Here is a 21,492-nt window from a genome sequence, read left to right as displayed (position 1 = left end):
TATTTTAAACTAAAACACGATAGTAAACACTTCTAACATAAAATACTCAAAACTACATTAGGTCTAAATCTAAATTAACCACTAAAAATAACACATGGTGTGTAGAGTGATCCCGATAAATTATATTTAGTAAGTATTGAGCACATTGAGGAGCACATTGAGGAAGAACAAATTTAAACTTACCATTAATGTTTAGAAAAGGTACTGCTTAAAATATCTTATTATTTAGGTTGGCAAATTGTATGATAAAAAAATTAATATTAGTGTAATAATGTCAAATTTTCTATGGTTTTTCAAACATTTACGATACCATCTAGAATTATACCTTTTGACTCTCCCTTAAATCATAAATTAGCTACTTTTAGGGATTTTTCAATTATTATTATTTATCAATTGAGATAGGGGACGCCACCTAGGTGCGAATTTTAACCCAAATATGAGTGAAGGATGAGTGTAGAATGGAGTGAGATTATCTCTGTCTGACTAAGATCAGCTGTTTCATTAGCCAGGATCACTTATTTAAAGTCAAATGATCAGGAACAGCTGGGTCCAGTTTCAAAGCATCAAAAAGCTACTGACTTTTTTCAGGATCGAACCGGCAACCTTTAGATTGTCAGGATCGGATTATGACCACTGAGCTACCCAGCCAGTTTTATTGGTTAGCCCTCTGGATTGTTTGAATGATCAAATTCATATTGTCTAGGTTTTTTAGTCTTGCTTAGTCCTACTTAAACTAAACTAATACTTGTCACATATTTTTGGTTATAAACGGTAACAAAGCTCTGCCTTAGCATATTTGCTCAAAATATACAGCCAATGACATGTTGTCATGTATCAGATTATTAAAACTAATTATTTTGTTTGCAATGATTATGTGGAATGTGAATTATTACTAGAAAAGTATTAAAAACATCAAAGTTGTTCAGGTACTTGAGATCATATTCTTATTATCTAAATGGTCTTCACTGGATTTGGACAAATCTGAAGCCACTGATTCTATAGAGTATTTAAAGGTAACAGAAATAGATTGCATTATATAATCTCGCTTAGAAGCTATATTATATCGGAAAGAAAGATAAATGATAAAATTGTTTATAAAACCCATTGATCAAGAACTGAAATACAGTTTCAGAATAAAAGATCTGTAAAAGAGTAAATTAAAAAATGAGCCTCTCACTCTAAAAGATATTTCAATTGACTTTCACACATTGTTATTTATGATAAAACAGAGTTAAATTTTACTTGTACCTTTGCTGGGGTTTTCAAACCCCCTGACTAGTAACAAAACAATATCTGAATTGGTTAGATGCCTTCCAACACACTATGAGGGGGTTCTTCAAGCCAAGGGTCCAACGACATGCGCCGAATCCTTATTGACTCACTGCATGCTGCCAAATCATTGCTGCAATATAAGTTGCAAAATAAATTTCCCATTAACTCTTGAAACAAAGTAAATTTAGAAACATCAGAATAGAGTTAGTAATTTACATAGAGAAAGTTCAAAGTACAAATAGATTCTATAATGTATTATCTAAACTAAGTTAGCCACAGCAAGTTTGGGTAAACAGATGGGTCACATAACCGTAACCGATAAAAAAGTAAACACTCCTGCTGCCGTAGATTAAGCGAATTTCCATTGTCTGATTGGATTTTTACTGAAATATTACCTAAAGCATGTTAGATTTATTCCCCATATACAAAATTATATTTAACCACAAACTTTTATCACTCACACTTTTTATACTATTATAATCAAGTTTTATTTTATACTATTGCAATTATAAATATTTTAAATATTTGTGGACGTTTTAAGAATTCTACATAGTTCCCCCAAACTTAAGGAAGAATATATGCTCTAAAGTTGAAATAGTCTGAAAAAAGCGTAAATTTAATTAGCAATGTTCAACGTCTCTAATACTTTTTATACATGAAATTTTCGATATCGTATTTGAAATATTTTCCACCACGAAAGTATAACAAACAGCAGTAGCCTACCTTGGGGTAAGGGGCTTGTTGAACACATATGGTTGCATGGTGAGAACATTGTTGGTATTATCACAGAACACTCGGGCCAACGTTGCTTGCTTGATCTCGTTTAATTGACCTGAAACATTGAAACTCACTGATAATAGTTTGCTCAGAAAATGTACATGAAAAAAAATGCACATGTAAAATGTAACTGCAGCATACACTAATTTACCAGGGAATCTAATTGTTGAATGTAACTCCTGACCTTGATAACTTTGGTTTTACAATCATTTTCCAGTTATAGTTCATGACAATACTTTTATATTTTGATAAACCAACATAATTTTACGGTTTCCACAAACATTGAACATTGAACATTGTTGTTTTGCTATAAAATTACCATTTTTATTGAACACTTTAGTTCTGTCAATGTGAAACTTATGTTTATCATTGTGGATCTTTAAAAAATAATTAGTTTTAACGAATATTGGAAGGGGTAAGGGAGGGTTGTGCAATATAAGGGTGTGTAAATAATAATTTGTTAATTTGAATTTTTTTTTAAGTTCTACAGCATTAAGAGTTTTTTTACAAACTTTAAAAAATACTTTAGGCTATGTTATGAACCCTTTTTTAGCTTTTTTGAGGAAAACTTCTTTTTGAAAGTTTACATGCTTGTTTATTTTAAGTAAATTTATAGGAGGAAAATAGTAGATTTTGTAATGGGAGTGACTAAAACCAGTTATAAGAAACAAAATAATGGGGTTTCCTTTTTCCAGTAGGTTAATAGGCAAAAAATTACTGAATTGTACAACAACCTAAAATTTATAAAATTGTATCAAACCATCATAGTACCTGCCAAAAACTAAGGGAGTCTAGAACTTTTTCATCAGGGTTGCCACTTTTGGTTAGGGAAAAATCGAGACGGGTCTCCCCTTCTCTAGGATAAGCATAGGTGTAAACACAGGCTAAAGGTCCAACGACAGAGTCGGGACGGGTGGCAACACTGAATAGCACACTCTGTGAAAGGCTCAACTCTTTTCTACGATATTTGAAACAAATGTATCTACAGCTGTTCCGTATAGATGGTAGCCTATGTCTACTTTTAAGTCAATGGTATAAATCTATGACTTACTTTCAGTGAAGGCACCGGGTACAAAGCCATTGTCATAGAAGAATCTATCACCAGTTCTGGTTCGTTTGAACTGTTCTGCGATGATGCACTTGAACACAGGGCCTACCACTCCCTCAGACGCGTATTCTGCCATTCCTCCCACCAACAGGTCTATGTCGTCCACACTCTTGTACAGCTTCTTCAGCTGGGATATTGTCTGCAAAAATATTACATGTGACAATAATGGGAGTTATGGGCAAAACACAAGAGTTGCAACATTTGAATCATGCTTTTTACAGAAATGGGGGTTGTACCATTTTGTTAAAAGTTAAAAGGTCTATAACATAAAATATTGTAATTTTTTATTCAAGCAGTTTTATTTTTATTTTTCACAGTACCAGCAAAACAATATTTATGTAATTTTAAAGGGTTTTATGGGATCTTAACCATCAATTTTTAAAGGATTTTTATGTATATAATAAAATTATGTGCAACATTTTTGCAACAGGGGCAAATTTTACTACTTTTTCTATGTCACGATTGCTTTTAGCTTAGCTGACCAAAGATGTTGCTTTGTAGTTTGTTTACCGAGCACATCGCAGTTCACAGAAAAATAAAATTAGCTGACAACACAATTCCAACAGGTCAGCATGAAATACCTCAAGGGTAAAAAAAAGTTAGAAAATTGGGGATACATGGTAAAATACACTAGGGTTTCCGGGATATTTGGGACTAAAATACTGGGAATTTTCATGAGGAATTGGGGATATTCTTAAGTTGTATATAACCTGAGTGGTGGTTGAAACTTATTAGGTACCTGGGTAGGAATAGTGTCAGCTAGATCATCAAAGTATCTGGCCTTCCTAATGCCACATTTGTCTCGGAATGAGTTGTAGGAAGGCAATCCGTGGTCTCGTCCTCTCTGTATGTCCAGACTTAGGCCGTCCAAGCCCCAACTTGCATCTTCCGACAAAGAGAACAACTTGTGCTGGAACTGCAAAAAATACTATAGTCACAACATGTCTGATAGTTGAAGGATATAGCTTCATTTACAGTTTTGTTCAAATTTAAGAGGGTAAATAAATACATAGAAAATATCAGACCTGTGTCACCAGTCAAAGTGGCACCGGAGCAAAAAGAATAATTTTTTTGATATCACATTTGATTTGATTTGTAGACATTTTAATATTCATATTCAACAAAGTAAGTATTGTTTTCTATTGGAAAATTATAGCTGGTAATGGTAATGTAAACTGTGAAGGGAACGGAGGAACAAATGAAGTAGAACCATCTTACAACCAAATGGTAGACATTATCGTTCTCTTTCGTAATCTTTGATTCCGCAAAATTCTGATTATCTCCCGTGCCCGTATGCACATCATTATTGTGTCCCGCGATTGTGTAGACAATATCGTCGTCTTCCGCGTTCTTGGCAAAATTCTGATCATCTCCAGCAGTCGTATAAACATATTGTCGTCTCCTGCGGCTACGGAAACGACATCGTCATCATGTGTCATAAGGGATAATTTTACGATAGCAATCTTCGCAGACGTATATATTGGTATCAGTATCGACTTTGACAATCGATTCTCGATACCGATACCAATGTCTAAGTATCTGAGAATCGATACATACTTGGTTTCAACTAGGTCAACTGTTTTGTTATCGGCGTTAAATGATGCCACCAATAAGTTTTATGAAATCAAGAACTATTCAATTTGACTTACTCTGTGTGAATGGTGAAGATCCATCTTCTGAGCGCTCTGAGTGGCTAAACCTCGCACAAGAGCATCCAACTTGTCATCCTTGTGCATCGTCTCTCGGCTGTGCAATCTCTGCAGATTCATCGGTTCTATCATCGGGCTGCGATGCTCATTGTACAACCTATCAACAATAATTATACAGTCTATTATCTGTGACAGATCTAAAAGAGTTTGCTTGTTTTTTTTAGGAATGGGGATTTTTACGAGTACTCAAAGTTAAGTTGAGTCAATTAGTTCCAGTAGTAGGTTAAATGAAAGTATTATTAGATATTTTGTTTTCAACTTCTAAAAATTATACTTTTTGGTGATTATGCCCAGTAGGACAGTGGCCACTGGGAAGTGTAACTCTAGACTGTGGTTACAGTTTAGAGTCGTTCACTCTAGCAACGATAGGTATTACGATAGACGACCCAGCCTGCAGCCTATTGGGTTGTGAAACGAGAATAAAAGGTTGCCTCAAAAATAAAACCCCCAAACAGATTTTATCAGTGAAGTTAATTTTTTAAGCAAAAAAGGCCCCAAGAGAGGCCCCCGAACAGACAGTAGTACGGTAATACAGCAGTTGAGTAATACAGACTTTGACTTTATCTCTAATTTGGGCTGCATTTTAAAGAAATATCCTGTTTGAGGTGGATAAGGTTTGTAGATTACCCAAGTTTGTTCCATAAATTAAGACTGTATTTGAAAAGAAACGGCAAGTAATTCTTTATTTGAAGTTGATTTTTGTGTGATAATGGGTTTATGGTATTTATGGTATTTGAAGGATTTCTTGAAAACCTAATTTTTACTAATCCTGATGAAAAATAACTTTAATAATTCTTCAAACAAAACGTAACTGTTTAACATTTGTAGGCTACCTGACATTATTCATAGATGAGGCAGCATTTAAAAAGACATTTGTATTTGTGGTATAGATTTGTTGACTACCTGACTTGATCCTCCAACATGGAGTTAAATGATCGCAAAGCAGCGGAGGCAAAGCTGTTACTGACTCCAGGGTTCACGTTGTCCTTATACAGGTTGCTGTAACCTGAAGCTTTGGGCTGTAGCAATGGCTCTCCCCTCATGAATTTCAGACCTGAGAATACAACATGATATGATAACAGTTCAACCGACATAAAATGGGTATTACTGATTGCAGTAAGAGTGTCCAAATTAATGAAAGAAAATAAGTTAAACCGGCATTAAATGATTGCAATAAGAGTGTCCAAATTAATAAGAGTAAATTGTTTTCTGTATAGGCTAGAAAACTAAATTTTTCCATGAAAATAAATCATACTTCACTTGATATAGGCTACTCAAGACAACCAAAACATTTGGTTACGACAAACATCTGGAATAAATTAAAAATGTCAATTATAGTTTTAACTGAAATCTTCATTTTATTATATTTTTTATTTTCCCTGTTTACCGTGCTAAAATAAACATACACAGTTGATAGGATAGGGTGGTATACTTGTGAGTTACATGAGTGATCAGGCATTTTGCTTATTTTTTACTCATCCTTACCACGTGTGTCCTTTGAAAATCTGTTTTATACGACCAAGGATTTTTGTCTTTAATGGATGAGGGAAAATTGTGATTTAAAATAAAATACTAAATTATTTCTGGAGCTAAGAAAGTTAAACAATGTTTAGAGGTAAATAATATTGATTTTACCAACCTAAAACGGCAGGAAGCCACTCATTGTAAGTGATATGTTGAATCTCAGCTACTACGATCCTACGAGCCTCCTGGTAGAGCCGCTCATCACTCCAGTGGGGGTTCAGGGCTGCCAACCTTTCAGCAACACGGTTGTGTTCTCTCACCCACAACGTGTGCATCACTGCGAGATGGGGTTGAACATTGACCCTTGTGTCACCTGCAAATTATCAAGGGTTTCTAAGAAAACTAGCCACTATAACCTTGCTTTGCAAAGGGGAAAAGACACGGAAGGGAACAATTTGTTTCTTTAAAACAACTCTACTGCATGAGAAAGCTATCCCATCCACCATATATTTTAGAAACAGAATTTAATTGCAGCTTAGTTTGATAAAAATATCTTTCTTTTAATACACGTGGTGAAAAATAATTATGCTAACTAGTACAAAAAAATAGGATAAATCACGATTCAACACAATTTAATCCACACTACTTTTTTATGTATGTCCTCTCCAAATATAAGATCAGATTGATGAAACAATGATTAAATCCATTTTTAGAAAAAGGTAAATTATCTGTGTTAAAATAATTTTAGATCTTGCATACACATGAACTTTAATCTAAAATATTTCACAAAATCCCCGCACTTGATGGGACCTACATTAGTATAAACCAAAACTCAAGTTTACCAGTCTGATAGCATGTGCTATTCTTTCCGACATGACAGTTGACATTGAGGTTGTCGATAGTGGGAAGAAACTCTCTGCCATGTTTGAGTACAGTCCGTAGTCGCCCAAACACTCGAGATCTTAGAGAGTTGGCCTTCTCTACACTGTTGCCATACACCATAGAGCCATCCAGTAAATGAGTTGCTTGGTTCAGCTGAAACATACAATTTTAATTAAATAAATGTTTGAATGTCATTGTTTTTCAATTTTGAATTTTTGGGGGCAAATAAATAAATGGACAAATTTGCTACAGTAGCCGTAGCCGCCCTTCAGTTTGGCTTGTTTGGATCGGCCACCAAATTGTCCGGCTGGTCTTGGAGGACAAATCACATCGCTGCGAGCAAATGACCTAGATTCATCTTGAAAGTTTAGTTTCTCACCGAAGAGGGGTGTACTAGATCACTTACTTCTTTACCTTTGAGGTTATGTTACACTGTATTGTTTGACAGGTGTGCGGCTAGTGGAATTTCAGTTCGGATAGTATTTGTGATGGATAGTTATGGCTCAAAATGGATAAAATAGGATATTCAGGTTCAATAATATTTGGTAAATATATTTATTTTATACTAAGCTATTGACATTTACTTAAAAGGCACGTTATCACCTTCCCTGTAGCAGTAAACCTAAGAACTCTTTAAACCTAATCTTATTAAAATAGGGAATGAATCTTATGAAATAGTTTTGAGAAAATCTTATCAGATAAATGCAGGTTTGCTAAGGAGGTATTTTTTATTATGTCCTTCTTACATTATCCATGCCATTTAATATGTGCACTTTCTTACAGCAGTAGTAAATAGAATGGCAAGATTCTACTGTACCTGTTCCAAAGGGCCGAATGTACAATCAGATCGCATGGCTGGAAGACTGCGGACGTATGACATGCAGCTTTGTCGGCTGGCTGAATACACCGGGTCATCAGAGGGAATCTCAATGGAGAAACACAGGGGATGGACGTGCCGAGGAGAAAGCTTACGGTTTTCAACATCACAGCAGGCAATGCTCCCTCCAGTGGTCCCTGTACAGACATTGATTATATTGGTATCCATGTTGGTACTGTACTGATATTTATTGGCACACAATTTTTTTTTTTTGGGGGGGGGGGATTACTACTAAAAGAGGAGAGTAACTTTTTCCTTGGCATGAAGGAGGGTTCAGTCTATTTACAAAACAACAAATATTGTTTTTCTCATACAAAGAAGCCAACATTTAAATTAATTCACTAAATACAATTGCTTTAAATAACTCATTAAAAGATTCAGATATTGCACTTTGGCAGGCAGTAGGTCACAAACAACCCAACGTCGAACCATACAAGAAGGTCTTTCATCATAAGAGATAAGATCATACATTATAAGCCATGTGCTGATGAAATCTATGTACAGTTCATCGTCAACCAAAGAAAGCTTATGTTAACTAACACTTGTGTGTGTTTGAATTCAGGAAAATAATTACACACAATTGTTATTGTTTTAAGTAGGGATGGACGGGTCCCAAAATTTCGGGAATTTTTCGGGAAAAAAATATTCCCGATTATCGGGACGGGATTACATTTTAATCGGGAATTTTTCGGGACGGGATTAGGTCCGATCGTTGGCGATTTTGCCGCTTCGCGAGTGCTGATGACGCCGCTATAGGTCCGCGAACGCAGGAGACGAAGTCATTTCGACGATCGCGCCGTGACCGCGGAGTCCTACCGACAATCGTGTTGTGACCGCGGAGTCCTACCGACGATCGCGCCGTGACCGCGGAGACATGCCGACGATCATGCCATGACCGCGAGTCATACCGACGATCACGACGTGACCGTGGAGTCCTACCAACGATCGCGCCGTGACCGCGAGTCATACCGACGATCGCGCCGTGACCGCGGAGTCCTATCGACGATCGCGCCGTGACCGTGGAGTCCTACCGTAGATCATGCCGTGACCGCGAGTCATACCGACGATCACGACGTGACCGCGAGTCATACCGACGATCACGACGTGACCGTGGAGTCCTACAAACGATCGCGCCGTGACCGCGAGTCATACCGACGATCGCGCCGTAACCGCGGAGTCCTATCGACGATCGCGCCGTAACTGTGGAGTCCTACCGACGATCATGCCGTGACCACGAGTCATACCGGCGATCACCCCGTGACCGCGAGTCATACCGACGATCGCGCCGTAACCGCGGAGTCATGCCGACGATCACGTCTTGACCACGGAGTCATGCCGACGATCATGCGGTGACTGCGAGGCATACCGGCGATAGCTCCGTGACCGCGGAGTCATACCGATGATCACGACGTGACCGTGGAGTCCCACCGACGAACTCGCCGTGACCATGAGTCATACTGACGATCATGCCGTGACCGCGAGTCATACCGACGATCACCCCGTGACCTCGGTCATTTTGACGATCGCACCGTGACCGCGAGTCACAAGTTTCTATAGGTACCTGTATATTGTTACCCATTTTTTTGGTTTTTATAGATCAGTACCACAAACGGTAAAAATTGATTTTGTAAGTCTTTTTTTTGGTAACTGCAATACTCAAGACTTTCTTTTTATGCACAGAAAAAATCCCGTCCCGTCCCGTCCCGAAAATTGGGAAGGAAATAAAAATCCCGTCCCGTCCCGTCCCGAACTAAAAATTCAATCCCGTCCATCCCTAGTTTTAAGGCTTGACTTAAAAAGAAAAAACAATCTCATGACTAAACTTAACAAACGAACGAAAATCAACAGATATTGTAGAGATTGTCAACAAATCAAAAGTTTGGAAGATTTAAGATTTTTTCCAAGATCCTGTTAATTTTAGGACTTGTTAGAGTGGGAATCCCTTAATATTATCCTAATCGCAAGAGACATATCTACAACATTTGTGTGATTAGGAAAAATTTAGTTAATGTAGCCTACCTCAAATATTGTCAGCCAAGTAAATCAGAGTACAAAGGATATTAATGTATTGTTACTTGTAGCAAAAGTTTAATACAATTATTTAAAAATATCCAAAAAATATGGCAAGATAAATTATCCTATTCTGATTGTTTCCAAAACTAGAAGTCAGCCCCATCTTCATGTTATTCTTAAGATTCAATATTATCGTGTCTGATCATCTCTGAATAACAATCAATATAAAAGCACAAAAAGTTTATAATAGATTCAGAAGTAAAAAAGTGTTTAAATTATTAGCTCCACATATCCAAAAGAAAAACAAACAGCTACTAAAAGAATTATAACTAACTAACATCCCTTGTAAATGAAATCACACATCAAAGAATGAACTGGCTAACCAATATGTCAGTATCATTCTAATACATGGATCATTACTAAAAGAGCATTCAAGTAGACCCAGGATTAATCTAGTAAAGTTGGCGTCCACAAAATTATTTGTGAATACAACACAACAATGGGAAATCACATTACAAAGATTAATTTCACTTTGTTAAAAGTGCAACTAATCACCTAAACCGTTACTGCTCCAAAAATCATCCTATGCAGAACAACTTATTACAAACAACTAAAACCACACAAACATTAACAACCTTTTTTTGTATTTCACATATTCATCTAGACAACTGCAACAGGAAAATTTGTAAGTAAAATAGGGAAGCCAAGCAAATGCACATAGATGTACGACAAGTTTGGGTCAAATGTAATGAAAGATAATGCCATGAAAACACTCTATACAAGGGTTATTATTGTTGTTTGGAGTTTGGTAAAGAATGTTCACTGTCACTCATTGTGGTTAATCGGGGTCTAAATGTGAAATTGTTTCTATTTACAATATATGAGTATACAATGTACTGGGAACGTAAAGACAATCCTTTTCCCTCCTGTTGAAAATACATAACCCTTGCACTTTACTCTTAACTACTTTTTGATCGTTACAAACTGCATACCACAGTTCGTTAAAACATTCCTTAATACCTCTCTGTAATCCTACATTTTATCATAGTGCAATCTGTGGTTGAGTGGACGAGTATCGCATAATCTTATAAATTACTACAGTAGTTGTATTTTTACTTTGTTTGTTTTTTACGGTACTTGTGATGACTGTCTTAATACAGAAAACTTAGTAGTGGAGGGCATAATTTTAAGCCTTGGATAGGTTAAAAAAAAACATGGAAAATAGATTCTTTGATGATTTTATCTTCTATGCCATTTAAACATTCTTCCTTCTTACCTCGCAGTGGCTGGTTTAGCTCAGATAGTCAAGACTACAGCAATACTTACACATTTTTGAAACAGCTGTGTGTGTCATATCTTCTGCCACAAACTGGCCCCACTGAAGGGCTGCCAAGGTGATACTTGTGTCTGGGGAGTCCAGCCCTTGACTCAGGGTCGTACTGATCAGTCTAGCACTCGGCAGCTCTCTGGTAAGAGTCGAACCTCGAGGTTTCTGGAACCCTGAGTAACAGATTCATACTTTTTAAGTTCATTGTCAATTATAGATAGTTTGCATTTAATAAACTATTGTAGACATTTCCCATGTGGCATTTAGAAAAGAAAAAGAACTCATGAGACCAACAATTTATTAAAAAACTTTTTTAAATCAAATGGCAAAGAAAAGTATGTCCTTGTATATCGTTCAGATATTTGATTTACTCTAGATAGCTTTTTAATGGTTATTGGATGGATATTTGATTTCTGCCTATTTGCAGCAGCCATCAATGCTTTACATTTTCTTTTATTAAACTCAACATTTTTACTGTCTTTTTAACATAAATAAAAACTTCAATAGGTGAACACTTTCTAAGATTAAATTGTTATTTTACAACACTAACAGAATACGGGCTATTGAATTGTAACTTATTGTTGATTCTAGTTCCGTGTCAAAACCGAATCTTAAATCAAAACCAAAAAAATTTTGGAAAAGTTTTAGTTTTGTGATTTTTTTGTTAAGTTTCAAGATTCAAACTTAAACCAGCACAGATTTAACACTGATTAAATAGCCATAGCTTTATGGGACAATATGTGAACAAAACTATGTACAAGGCGATGATGAACTAGTCTAATAGTCTGACTGGGTTGCAGCACTAATCCTCAAACCTCAACACATTGAGAGTGGGTTTTAATCTTCAGGGTAAAAACATTGTAAAATGAAACATTATGTAAAAAAAATTTGACATTAGAACACTCTTTTGAGGTCTCAAACCTTAATATTAGCTTAAAACATGTTGATATCAGCTCAAAACTTAAGGATAACTAAACAAAAACAAGTTGTGGCAAGAATGCAAGGGGTGGCACCAGCTAGTAATCTCGAGTGCTTACTCCTTACCGCTTGAATCACTGCTTTAAGATTATATTACTTCTTACATCTATAGTACGTAGAATGGTGTTAAAACTCACCATCATCATAATGCGAGGGTAGGAACCGACTGTAGGCAGTGAGTGCCTGACCCCAAGCAGGATGGTGGGGGTGGTTGCAAGAACCATCATTGGTCCGGTACTTTGCAACATCTGAGCAAAACACTGCCTGACGGTAATGGTTGGCACACTTGGTTCCAAGACTCGTTGGGTTGAGCGAAAATTTTGAGACTAGCAAAGCACAGTTTCTGTCGTCGATGCCCAGTCTAAACACAAGATTGAAATTTACCTTGGTTTGATAACCAACCATACCCTAAAACCAAACGGAATTAATGAGATTCATTTGTGAATCATGTAATTGTGTAAATCCAATAAAATATTTACTACATTAGAATACATGGAATGTTTTTAATATGTTAAATAAAATATACTGTAATGATAATAAAAACTATCTGGAAAAGCTGTACAATAATTGAAAGAAATTATAAGTACATAACTTAATGTAAATTACAAGTATTTGCCAAAATAGATGTATGATGTTATAATATTATTATATAGGCTAATATGATTTTTATGATGTTATGATGTCGTTTGAAAAATAATATCCATGCTGTCACAGTGGTAGACATATTTTCCACCTGGTGCAGTGGCACAAATCCCCCCTTTCACCAATGAACACCACAACACAACACCACCACAACACAAATCCAAATTTGTATAATTTATTATTTCCGCATGGCTTTTAACATAATATTTGTAGATTTATTTACACATTTTACTCCTGTGATGATTTTATTTTTACTATAATGTGGTATGCTTAAATTAGGTGTTAGGTAGGCACCGTAGCCTACCGTATACCAACGTTTTCTACAAATCAGTTTAGAATGTTGGAATTAGTTAAAATAATCTGCCTTATCTTAACATCCAAAGTAAAGGCTTACTTTCGACTCCTAACTGTTAACCCCAGTCCCCAAAACAACTTAAGATTTTATTAAGGTTTTTTTTTTCTCTTTTGGCTGCGTTTATATTGTATAGTTAAAAGTTACACCGTTTTGAGTGTCGGGTTCAGGGGGGAAGGGAGGGCCCCCCAATGTTGTGGGCAATTATTACCTATCTATTTATAATGTATCCATTGTAATGTACTAAGCATTATCAACAAAGAGTATTTGATCTTTGAAAATAACAAAGCAATAGTCGATTATAAATTTGGTTAACTAACTGACCTGTTACAATACTTGCTGCCAATATGCTGGCTGGCTTTCAGTGCCACAAATGCATCTTTGCCATGGACGAGAGCATCAGACGTTGGCAGAGACTCGATGTAAGCTCCGTGCAGCACAGATCCTAGCTTTACCCTCACATCTGAGCTCATGATGTTCTTCTCGTGTCTTCCCATCATGGTCAACTGATTCTCCACAAAGGAAATGGTCGAGTGAAGCTCTTTGTTTTCTAGCTGTGGGAGACGTTTGGCCCCTCTTCTCACTCTGTCAGAACTGTGCCAGTCTGTGAATCAGAATTGGTTTGATGGTATTTTTAATTATGTATACTTTAACACTGTTAATACTTTTCATTGAAATGGCGACCATACAAAGTAGGTATTTTAAGCCAAGTATGGATGGAGATGAGTGTAGGATGAGTGACACGATCTTGTAGTCTTGTTAGTGACTAAAGGCTGTGTCACACTAGGCTACTTTACTAGCCGCTAGCGAAATAGCGGCTACTCATAGCCAATCTGACATAGGCAGTAGCGGCTGGTAGGAGTAGCGCGCTAGTCTCATTTCACTAGCGTCGAGAATTGAACATGTCCAATTTTCCGAGCTACTAACTAGCGGCTAGTGAGTCACGTGATTGACTAGCGGCTACCGAGTAGCCGGTGTGACATGTGTACTAGCGTAGTAGCGGCTAGTGGCTGTGCATGTTTGGGTTTGGTTTGTTGTGGAAAAGTTGGTTTCAATTAAAATTTGTGAAAAATGAGTGAAGTGAAGTGGTCCGGTGGGGACATAATTAACTTTTTAAACATTTATTGGAAATATCAATGCCTTTGGGATATTAAGTGCCCTGATTATTTAAAGCGGGAAGTAAAAAGACAGGCATTTGCACAACTGATGCAGGAATTAGACTATTCCGGTTTGCGGTGCAAGAAGATGGGCTCAAAAAGAAACAAACATCACTAACGCACATCAAAATTAAACGCCGTAATTCAACCCGGCTTATACCAACAGACGACATTTTCACAGGATTGACACTGACTGGCTGAATCGCTGCTACTAGGTAGCCGCTACCGACATTTGTTGTGTGACAGCTTTTACTAGCGGCTACTTCACTAGCCGCTACTAAATAGCAGCTAGTAAGTAGCCTAGTGTGACACAGCCTTAAGGCAGACATATTCCTTAGACACAGCTGTTCATTAATAGCCCATACAGCTAATGGCAACTAATGGACCTACAGTTTATAGTGGAATCCAAACCACATTTTTGCCTTGTTATTAACGAATTGGTCTAACTAGGATGTGGTTAGTCACAGTACTCACTAGTGCGGACGTTAATCCACACCAGGGAGTATCGCATCAACTGTGCATGCCTATAAATATCCCTAATTCGTGACCTCCTAGGAGCTGAATTACAGGATGACGCCACCGTCCCAGTCACTGAATAACTAAAAATAAGGAAAATCCAAATTACACAGACATTTTTCTATTCTTAAAAAAATAATAGGTTGAAATTAGTGGTTGCTGTTTTCACCAAACTCACTAAATATTTTTTAAATGATGACCACTTGAAACACTAACCGATTCATTTTACCTCTTTGTGGCAACTCGCCAAACAGTAAATACTCCTCAAATTGGATTTACGTATACAAGTATATTTGTATCCTCAAACAACATATGCATTTAATTAAATACAACAAGCATTACTTTAAACTATGGGCATTGAGGTGGGTTTAATTGGGGGATCTGCGCAGACAAAGTCTTGGATTTTATGAGAGACATTTAATTAAGCAACGTGTTCAAAATTACTTGACCTAAACATATTGGCTACAATAGTGTATTTCTTGTCCGGATCCGTTTAGATCGGACTTTGGATCGTAATTACACATACTGCTTTGTCCATGGTCACATAAAAAAAGGTCACAACCTGTTTGTTGAGCTCTTCTTTAACTACAGGTGTTTTTGCTTTAATCTTTAATCCTTAATCGATTAGTACAGTTGGTGCTATAGTTTAGTAATTTTGCACACCTGATGTGTGGTTTTGAAACGTGTAGCCATCTAATGATTGTTATCAAACTTCAGATGATTCAGACTTCTTTTTAGATCCTCAGTAGGATCCTATGTTTTGCATTACTTCTACTACTACTACTACTTCTACTTATCTACTCCTGAGGTGTTCAGAAGTAATTCAAAACATAAGAATTGCCAGGAAAGTATAGAACTTGACTGGTATTGCTAAGCCTCTTGTAGTACTCAGGAATGTGTGTCTACAGTGTCATCGGAAAGGTAAATTTCAGCCTACAACAAGGCCTATTAATTCAAACATATTTTAAACAAAATTCTGTAACAAAAATGTATGACATTACTATTTAGTAACAGGTACTTAAACAAGTAATTCATGAACATGACCAAAATTTGTTACTAGGCTTGGTTATTATTTTCAAGGGATATCAAGGGATCAAGATCACCAGAGAACTTATGGCAAGAGAAATTGGAGTATTAATTGGATTCAAGCCTCAATTTCAATATTTGTTTGCTGTATGGACATATTATCGGGTACTGTAATTGATGGGTCCCAAAACTGTTCCCCAAATAATTTTAAAATCATAAATATCGATTATTGTTGTGACCAAACTAGGCCCTACTGACCTGCATAGTTATTAAGGTATGACTGGATGGTGTTGACTGGCATCCTGACAGCTGAAGCAGCCTCTAGAACAGCAGTCATACCTGATTGGCTGCTGAACTGAACTACTATCCACAACACCAACGCCAAGGCTACAGAGCTGCACGCCATCTTCACTCCTCCTGCAAAACCATCATAAATATAATGTAAGTGAAACACAACTGTTTCTGGGTTTGTTGCTAACCTCAGAGTTGTTAGCGTCTTGGACTTCAGTTCTAGATGGCCGAGTTCAACTGCTGGCATTTGAACAAAAATTTAAGTTTACTCATTGTTGTGGCTTGCCCCTGAACTGGTAAGACAAATATAAAATAATAGTGGTTTAGTTACCTTTACTTTCGTCCCAGTTCAATAAAAAGTTGTAATATCTACAACCATGGTTTCGACGCTAGTTGCGTCATGGTCACGTAGTTAGCAAGTCGAGAAGTATGAGTGTTCTCCAGCCGGCTCCCGCGACGGTACAAATTAACTGTTCACCACAGGCCTGTGTTCCGTCCACGAGAACCTTTTATTTTAATCAATGTACGTGTGTGTTTATGTCCGTGTCCGTGTTTGTGTAAATATGACGACGTCCAAGCGACCGACTATGACAAGATACTTCTCGACTTGACGTGGCTAACTACGTGACCATGACGCAACTAGCGTCGAAAACCATGGTTGTAGATATTACAACTTTTTATTGAACTGGGACGAAAGTAAAGGTAACTAAACCACTATTATTTTATAAAAATTTAAGTGTTTCAGACCTCTTTTGTGATTCTTAAAAATGTTTGTGATTCTTCAACACAACATGCCCCTAATGTAGACACGAACAAGAGCAAAAAAAGGGGAAGCGGGAAAATAATTTCAAGGGAATTGTCAATCCTTTAAACCAGTAGGTAGCATAAAATATATAGGAAACATTACCATTTTCATTAATGTGTAGACCAAAGTATATCAAAAAGTATATCAAGTACAACCAGTAGACTTGCCTGGTTTTAACTAAAACATTGAGATGTTTAAATGTCTAGGAATCACAGAGTAATTAATAACTTGCATCTTATTTTTTTTAGTACAAGACAGTTATCATTGCTGCCGCAATAGATCCTTTAATGCACTGAGATAATTGCACATTTAAAGAACTTAATGCACATGTTTAGACGCAGGCAAACTATCGTAAATTTAAGTAGCAATTGTTAGTCAATGCCAATACAAGCATTAAATTAATTCAAGAAAAAGGTACAACCATAGTAGATTGGGAAACGAGAAAACCCCACTACAACTACATCTAGAGCCCCATTTACTGCTCTAAAGATGGTAATTTGCAATGGAGGCAAAACGTCAGATCAAGTTTACTTTAATACGACTATAAGGTTTTCTCTTTAAGACAGCGATATTGTAGTTGAGTGTGACTGTGGGAGCCTTAGATAATGTGAGAAATTTATCATTCACAAGAATTTGTATAGAAAGGAATATACATTCATGCTTAAATGGATTAAAAGAGGTCTAAAACTTAGAACTTAAAATTTTAATGGATGACTCCACTCCTGGACTGAATGTAATAAAAAAGACTGGAGCCAAACAAATAGGCCTAGGTATCTTCAAGCTCAGAGAGTAAAGTGGACCCTCGATAACAAGATTCTCATGGGGATTATTAAATAAGACTTGGACCAAGTCGACTTCTCATTGAGGTTTGAATAGCATGTGATTAGGGGTCAAATAAATACAAGGGGATTTGAAAGACACTTGTTATCAAGGGTGACTCGTTATTGAAGTTTCATTGTGCTTAGGGAGTACCGTAACTTTAACCCTTTGAGCTCCAAGACCGATAATATCGGAACCAAGACTGTAGCTCAATGAACAAACTTCTACTACAAAGTACAAGTACAAGACAAGAAAAATGGCTGAAAGCTCTACGGTATCAGATGTGTGATGCAGTATGATACTCGGAACATAATACTTATAAATAAATTATTAATTCACACTCACCAGGTATTCCATCAGAATGGAATTGTTTTTTAACCAAAGTTGAGATGTAGTGCCACTTAGTACGTTCAGGTTTAGCTCCCACAAACATTTTAATGCGACAACAGTTTTTTAGATTATTTCCAAGTTGGTCTTTCAATTCACACCATAAAATATTCACTGTGTCCACCGTTGGTGTTTTGAGGAATAAAGAATTTGCAACTTCAAATGCCTAACTTAACACAAGACCATTAAGATAATAAGGTAGCCTATTGTTTATATGCACAGACGATACTGCATATATGTATAATGTCTTTAGAAGTGATTCAAATTCCAGTCTTGTTCGGCTTAGGTAGTTAATCTGGAAAGATTAATCAAATTTACGATATTTATTAGCAACTAAGTTATCGACTAACTTACGGTAGGCCTACCTATTACAAAAAAGGGTGGTGCAGTACTTAGTTAAGTTAATTATCAAATAGTTGGAAGTTACAGCTTTTGAGAAACATTTGACGATTTGAAGAGTAATTAAGTTAACTTATTAATCAACGAATTTGGCCATGGTTGAGGAAACGGGCCAACAAAACACCCAAGTCTGCTGTATGTTAATCTCTCAATTTTCAAATAAATTTTGGTTAAATTTGGAGGCACCAATTTAGATGCCGGGTAACTCACTGTATTAGGCCTAGGTACTATGTAAACTTAAGTTGACTCTTAGGCTGCGGCCACACGGGCGTTTTTTCACGCACAAACGCAGCGTGAAAACACACGAGAAATTAGAGTAGCATTGAAACTAATAGGCGCCCGTTACTGCGGGAAAACACTCTATGTGTGGCACTCCCCATTACATTTAACACTGCTCATATTTTTCACGAGTTTTCACGCTACGTTTGTGCGTGAAAAAACGCCCATGTGGCCGCAGCCTTACTACTAAAAGTGATATCTCGTTTGTTTGATTTCAAAAGGATGTACCTAACTTACTTAGGCCATAGATGAAGTAATATAAATGGTGTTTAAATTTATTCTATGCTTAGGATAAAATACTTAAGCTTAGTCTAAGTTATCTGACAGTTTACTTAAATTTTGAATGAATCATTAACTTCGAGTTGTCGAACATTTTACTGGTCCCCAATTTAAGTGTGGGAATTACTGTAAAAAGAAATTTAACTTAGTTTTCACAAAACAGCAAAAGGCAGAATGAGTAGGGCCTAATTGGGTTTGCTGTTGCAAAAAGGGGCTCGCTAACACATTCAAGTTATCATTTCTAATAAAATATTAGAAGTTCACAGTTTAAGGATGGCTGTACGGTAACTTATTAGCCAAGATCTAGGAACGTTCTAGAACTAAGTATTCAACTATTTTCAGAGACATAAGTTAAGTATTGACCTACCATAGGTAATTCTAACGCTAAGTAACCTACAGTAAGTTAGGCCTAACTCAATTGTTCATTAAATAACATTTATTTATAGAAAATTTAAGATTTAAGTTTGTTCATAAGAAGCATTTTTTATGTTCGATCTTTGTTTAAAAAAAAATGTGTTGTAGAAAGAAAATTGAAGGAGATTAAAGGTATATTAAAGGTTAGACTACAACCATACCAGTATGAAAGACCGTTGCAAACTAAAGCAATCTATGTAAGTAAGGGCACATTTGAGATTAAAGGTTTCCGTGAAAACCTTTAACATTAAAATATTTATCTGCACTGTACACAAAGATTCCAACGAATTTACACTTGACTGCAGTCATAAAATACGCAAACTGGCAAACTTAAGTTTCAGACTCTAGACTCTGAACTGAAAAACTGAACTCTGCTGACGTGCTGACGGACGACGTCTTCGTCTGTCAACTGTCATTCTCATTTCTCATTCTCACTCTCACTCCAGACTCAATCTCAATCTCAATTCTCATTCATGTTCAATTGCAATTCAGTGTTTGCAAACAAACAAAACAAAAATTCCCGCTCACCAGGTAGAGAAAATCCCGTTCAATTCTGCATAACTTTTATTGCTGTATTAGTGTTTTATCAAAAAAATTTTGTTTACAGTGCTATTTTAAATGCTCAAAAGTTAATTTGTTGTATTACATGGTATTTACTTGCCGTTCACCTTATTATAGAACAGATTGTAAAGTAATAAAAAAAGTAAAAAAATGAAAATAAAACTCTGCATGAATTGAATAATTGAATTGTTTAAACGTAAACGTCATTATCACGAGTGACCTTTAAGTCGTATGGTAAAATAATTAAATTTTAACCTTTATGTAATACTATAGTAAAACAAACAAGCAAGCATTTAAAAAATTCAGGCATCAAAGCATTGGTTTATCCCGCATCCTGTGTTTTTGTACGGTTATTGGTAACGGAGACAACTCAAAAAAATTGTAAATTTAAAATTCACATGTTATTCTTATGGAGAATATTGTAAAATGGTGTGGTTTGCTTGTTTATTAATATATTTTGATCAAACTTGGCAAATATATTTATTTTGTACTAAGCTATTAATATTTTACTAAAAAACGCATTTTATTAGTTTCCTTGTAGCAGCAAACCTAAGTACTCGTTAGACCTAATGTTATTTAAATAGATTTAATTGAAAATCAATTTAGACAAATGGAAATTCGCTTAGTCAGCAGTTTGCTGCGGCGGGGGTATTTTTATTGTTGCACAATCTAAATCTATACAGAAACAAGTATTAGTTTGTATTGCTGTATTTTTAGCATAGTGCATGTTTGAAATTGCTCAAAGTATGTCTAACATTACTGATTATTTGATGAAAACAGCTTCACTGTGGTCGCTGCTTCAGAGGCAGAGGTCGGGCAGAGGTACTAACTAATCACCTTCCACCAGATAAATCACGGGAAAGATAAGAAGTGGAATATAAGAAGCCGGAGGTACAAATTACAAAATGTTAAGTCAATTAAAGTAAGTGACGAAGTATTTATTAATACATTTATCGAAACAATCTACAATTTTGAAACCATATAATGTGTTCGTTGTGAAGTGTATTTTTAAGGATAAAGTGTAGTCAAAAACTAGTTTAATACTACTGATTTTTATGTTAGGTATTTTGTATGTGTGTATTTTTGCGTCGTGATAAAAAGTATCGTTCATTCAATTTCAATCAATTTCTAGAGGATTTATTGAACTTACACTAATTT

General features: G+C 36.1%; 1 protein-coding gene across 4 annotated transcripts in view; it reads right to left on the bottom strand.

Moving 5' to 3' along the window:
* Positions 1-721: 721 nt before the first annotated feature.
* The window catches only part of LOC128998032 (peroxidase-like), a 31,098-nt gene continuing 10,327 nt past the window's right edge, over positions 722-21,492 (bottom strand). For 3 of the 4 annotated variants that reach the window (XM_054423972.1, XM_054423971.1, XM_054423973.1), the window contains exons 2-14: positions 16,359-16,517; positions 13,726-14,005; positions 12,545-12,768; positions 11,429-11,602; positions 8,030-8,226; positions 7,173-7,365; positions 6,506-6,703; positions 5,770-5,920; positions 4,807-4,963; positions 3,897-4,073; positions 3,101-3,296; positions 1,996-2,104; positions 722-1,402 (exon numbers count right to left, since the gene is read on the bottom strand). In XM_054423972.1, the coding sequence (XP_054279947.1) occupies positions 1,303-1,402; positions 1,996-2,104; positions 3,101-3,296; positions 3,897-4,073; positions 4,807-4,963; positions 5,770-5,920; positions 6,506-6,703; positions 7,173-7,365; positions 8,030-8,226; positions 11,429-11,602; positions 12,545-12,768; positions 13,726-14,005; positions 16,359-16,517 (2,315 nt within the window). In that variant the 3' untranslated portion in view covers positions 722-1,302. Of the gene's footprint in view, positions 1,403-1,995; positions 2,105-3,100; positions 3,297-3,896; positions 4,074-4,806; positions 4,964-5,769; positions 5,921-6,505; positions 6,704-7,172; positions 7,366-8,029; positions 8,227-11,428; positions 11,603-12,544; positions 12,769-13,725; positions 14,006-16,358; positions 16,518-18,360; positions 18,698-19,934; positions 20,125-21,492 lie in introns of those variants that run through there. The other variant, XM_054423970.1, reaches the window with a different exon arrangement.

Source organism: Macrosteles quadrilineatus, unplaced genomic scaffold, assembly GCF_028750875.1.
Source record: "Macrosteles quadrilineatus isolate MER2022 unplaced genomic scaffold, UCM_ALF_1.0 Scaffold_7__1_contigs__length_78375512, whole genome shotgun sequence".
Taxonomy (NCBI): domain Eukaryota; kingdom Metazoa; phylum Arthropoda; class Insecta; order Hemiptera; family Cicadellidae; genus Macrosteles; species Macrosteles quadrilineatus.
Note: the sequence above shows the minus strand (reverse complement) of the source record. Positions and strands in the feature narration are given on the sequence as shown.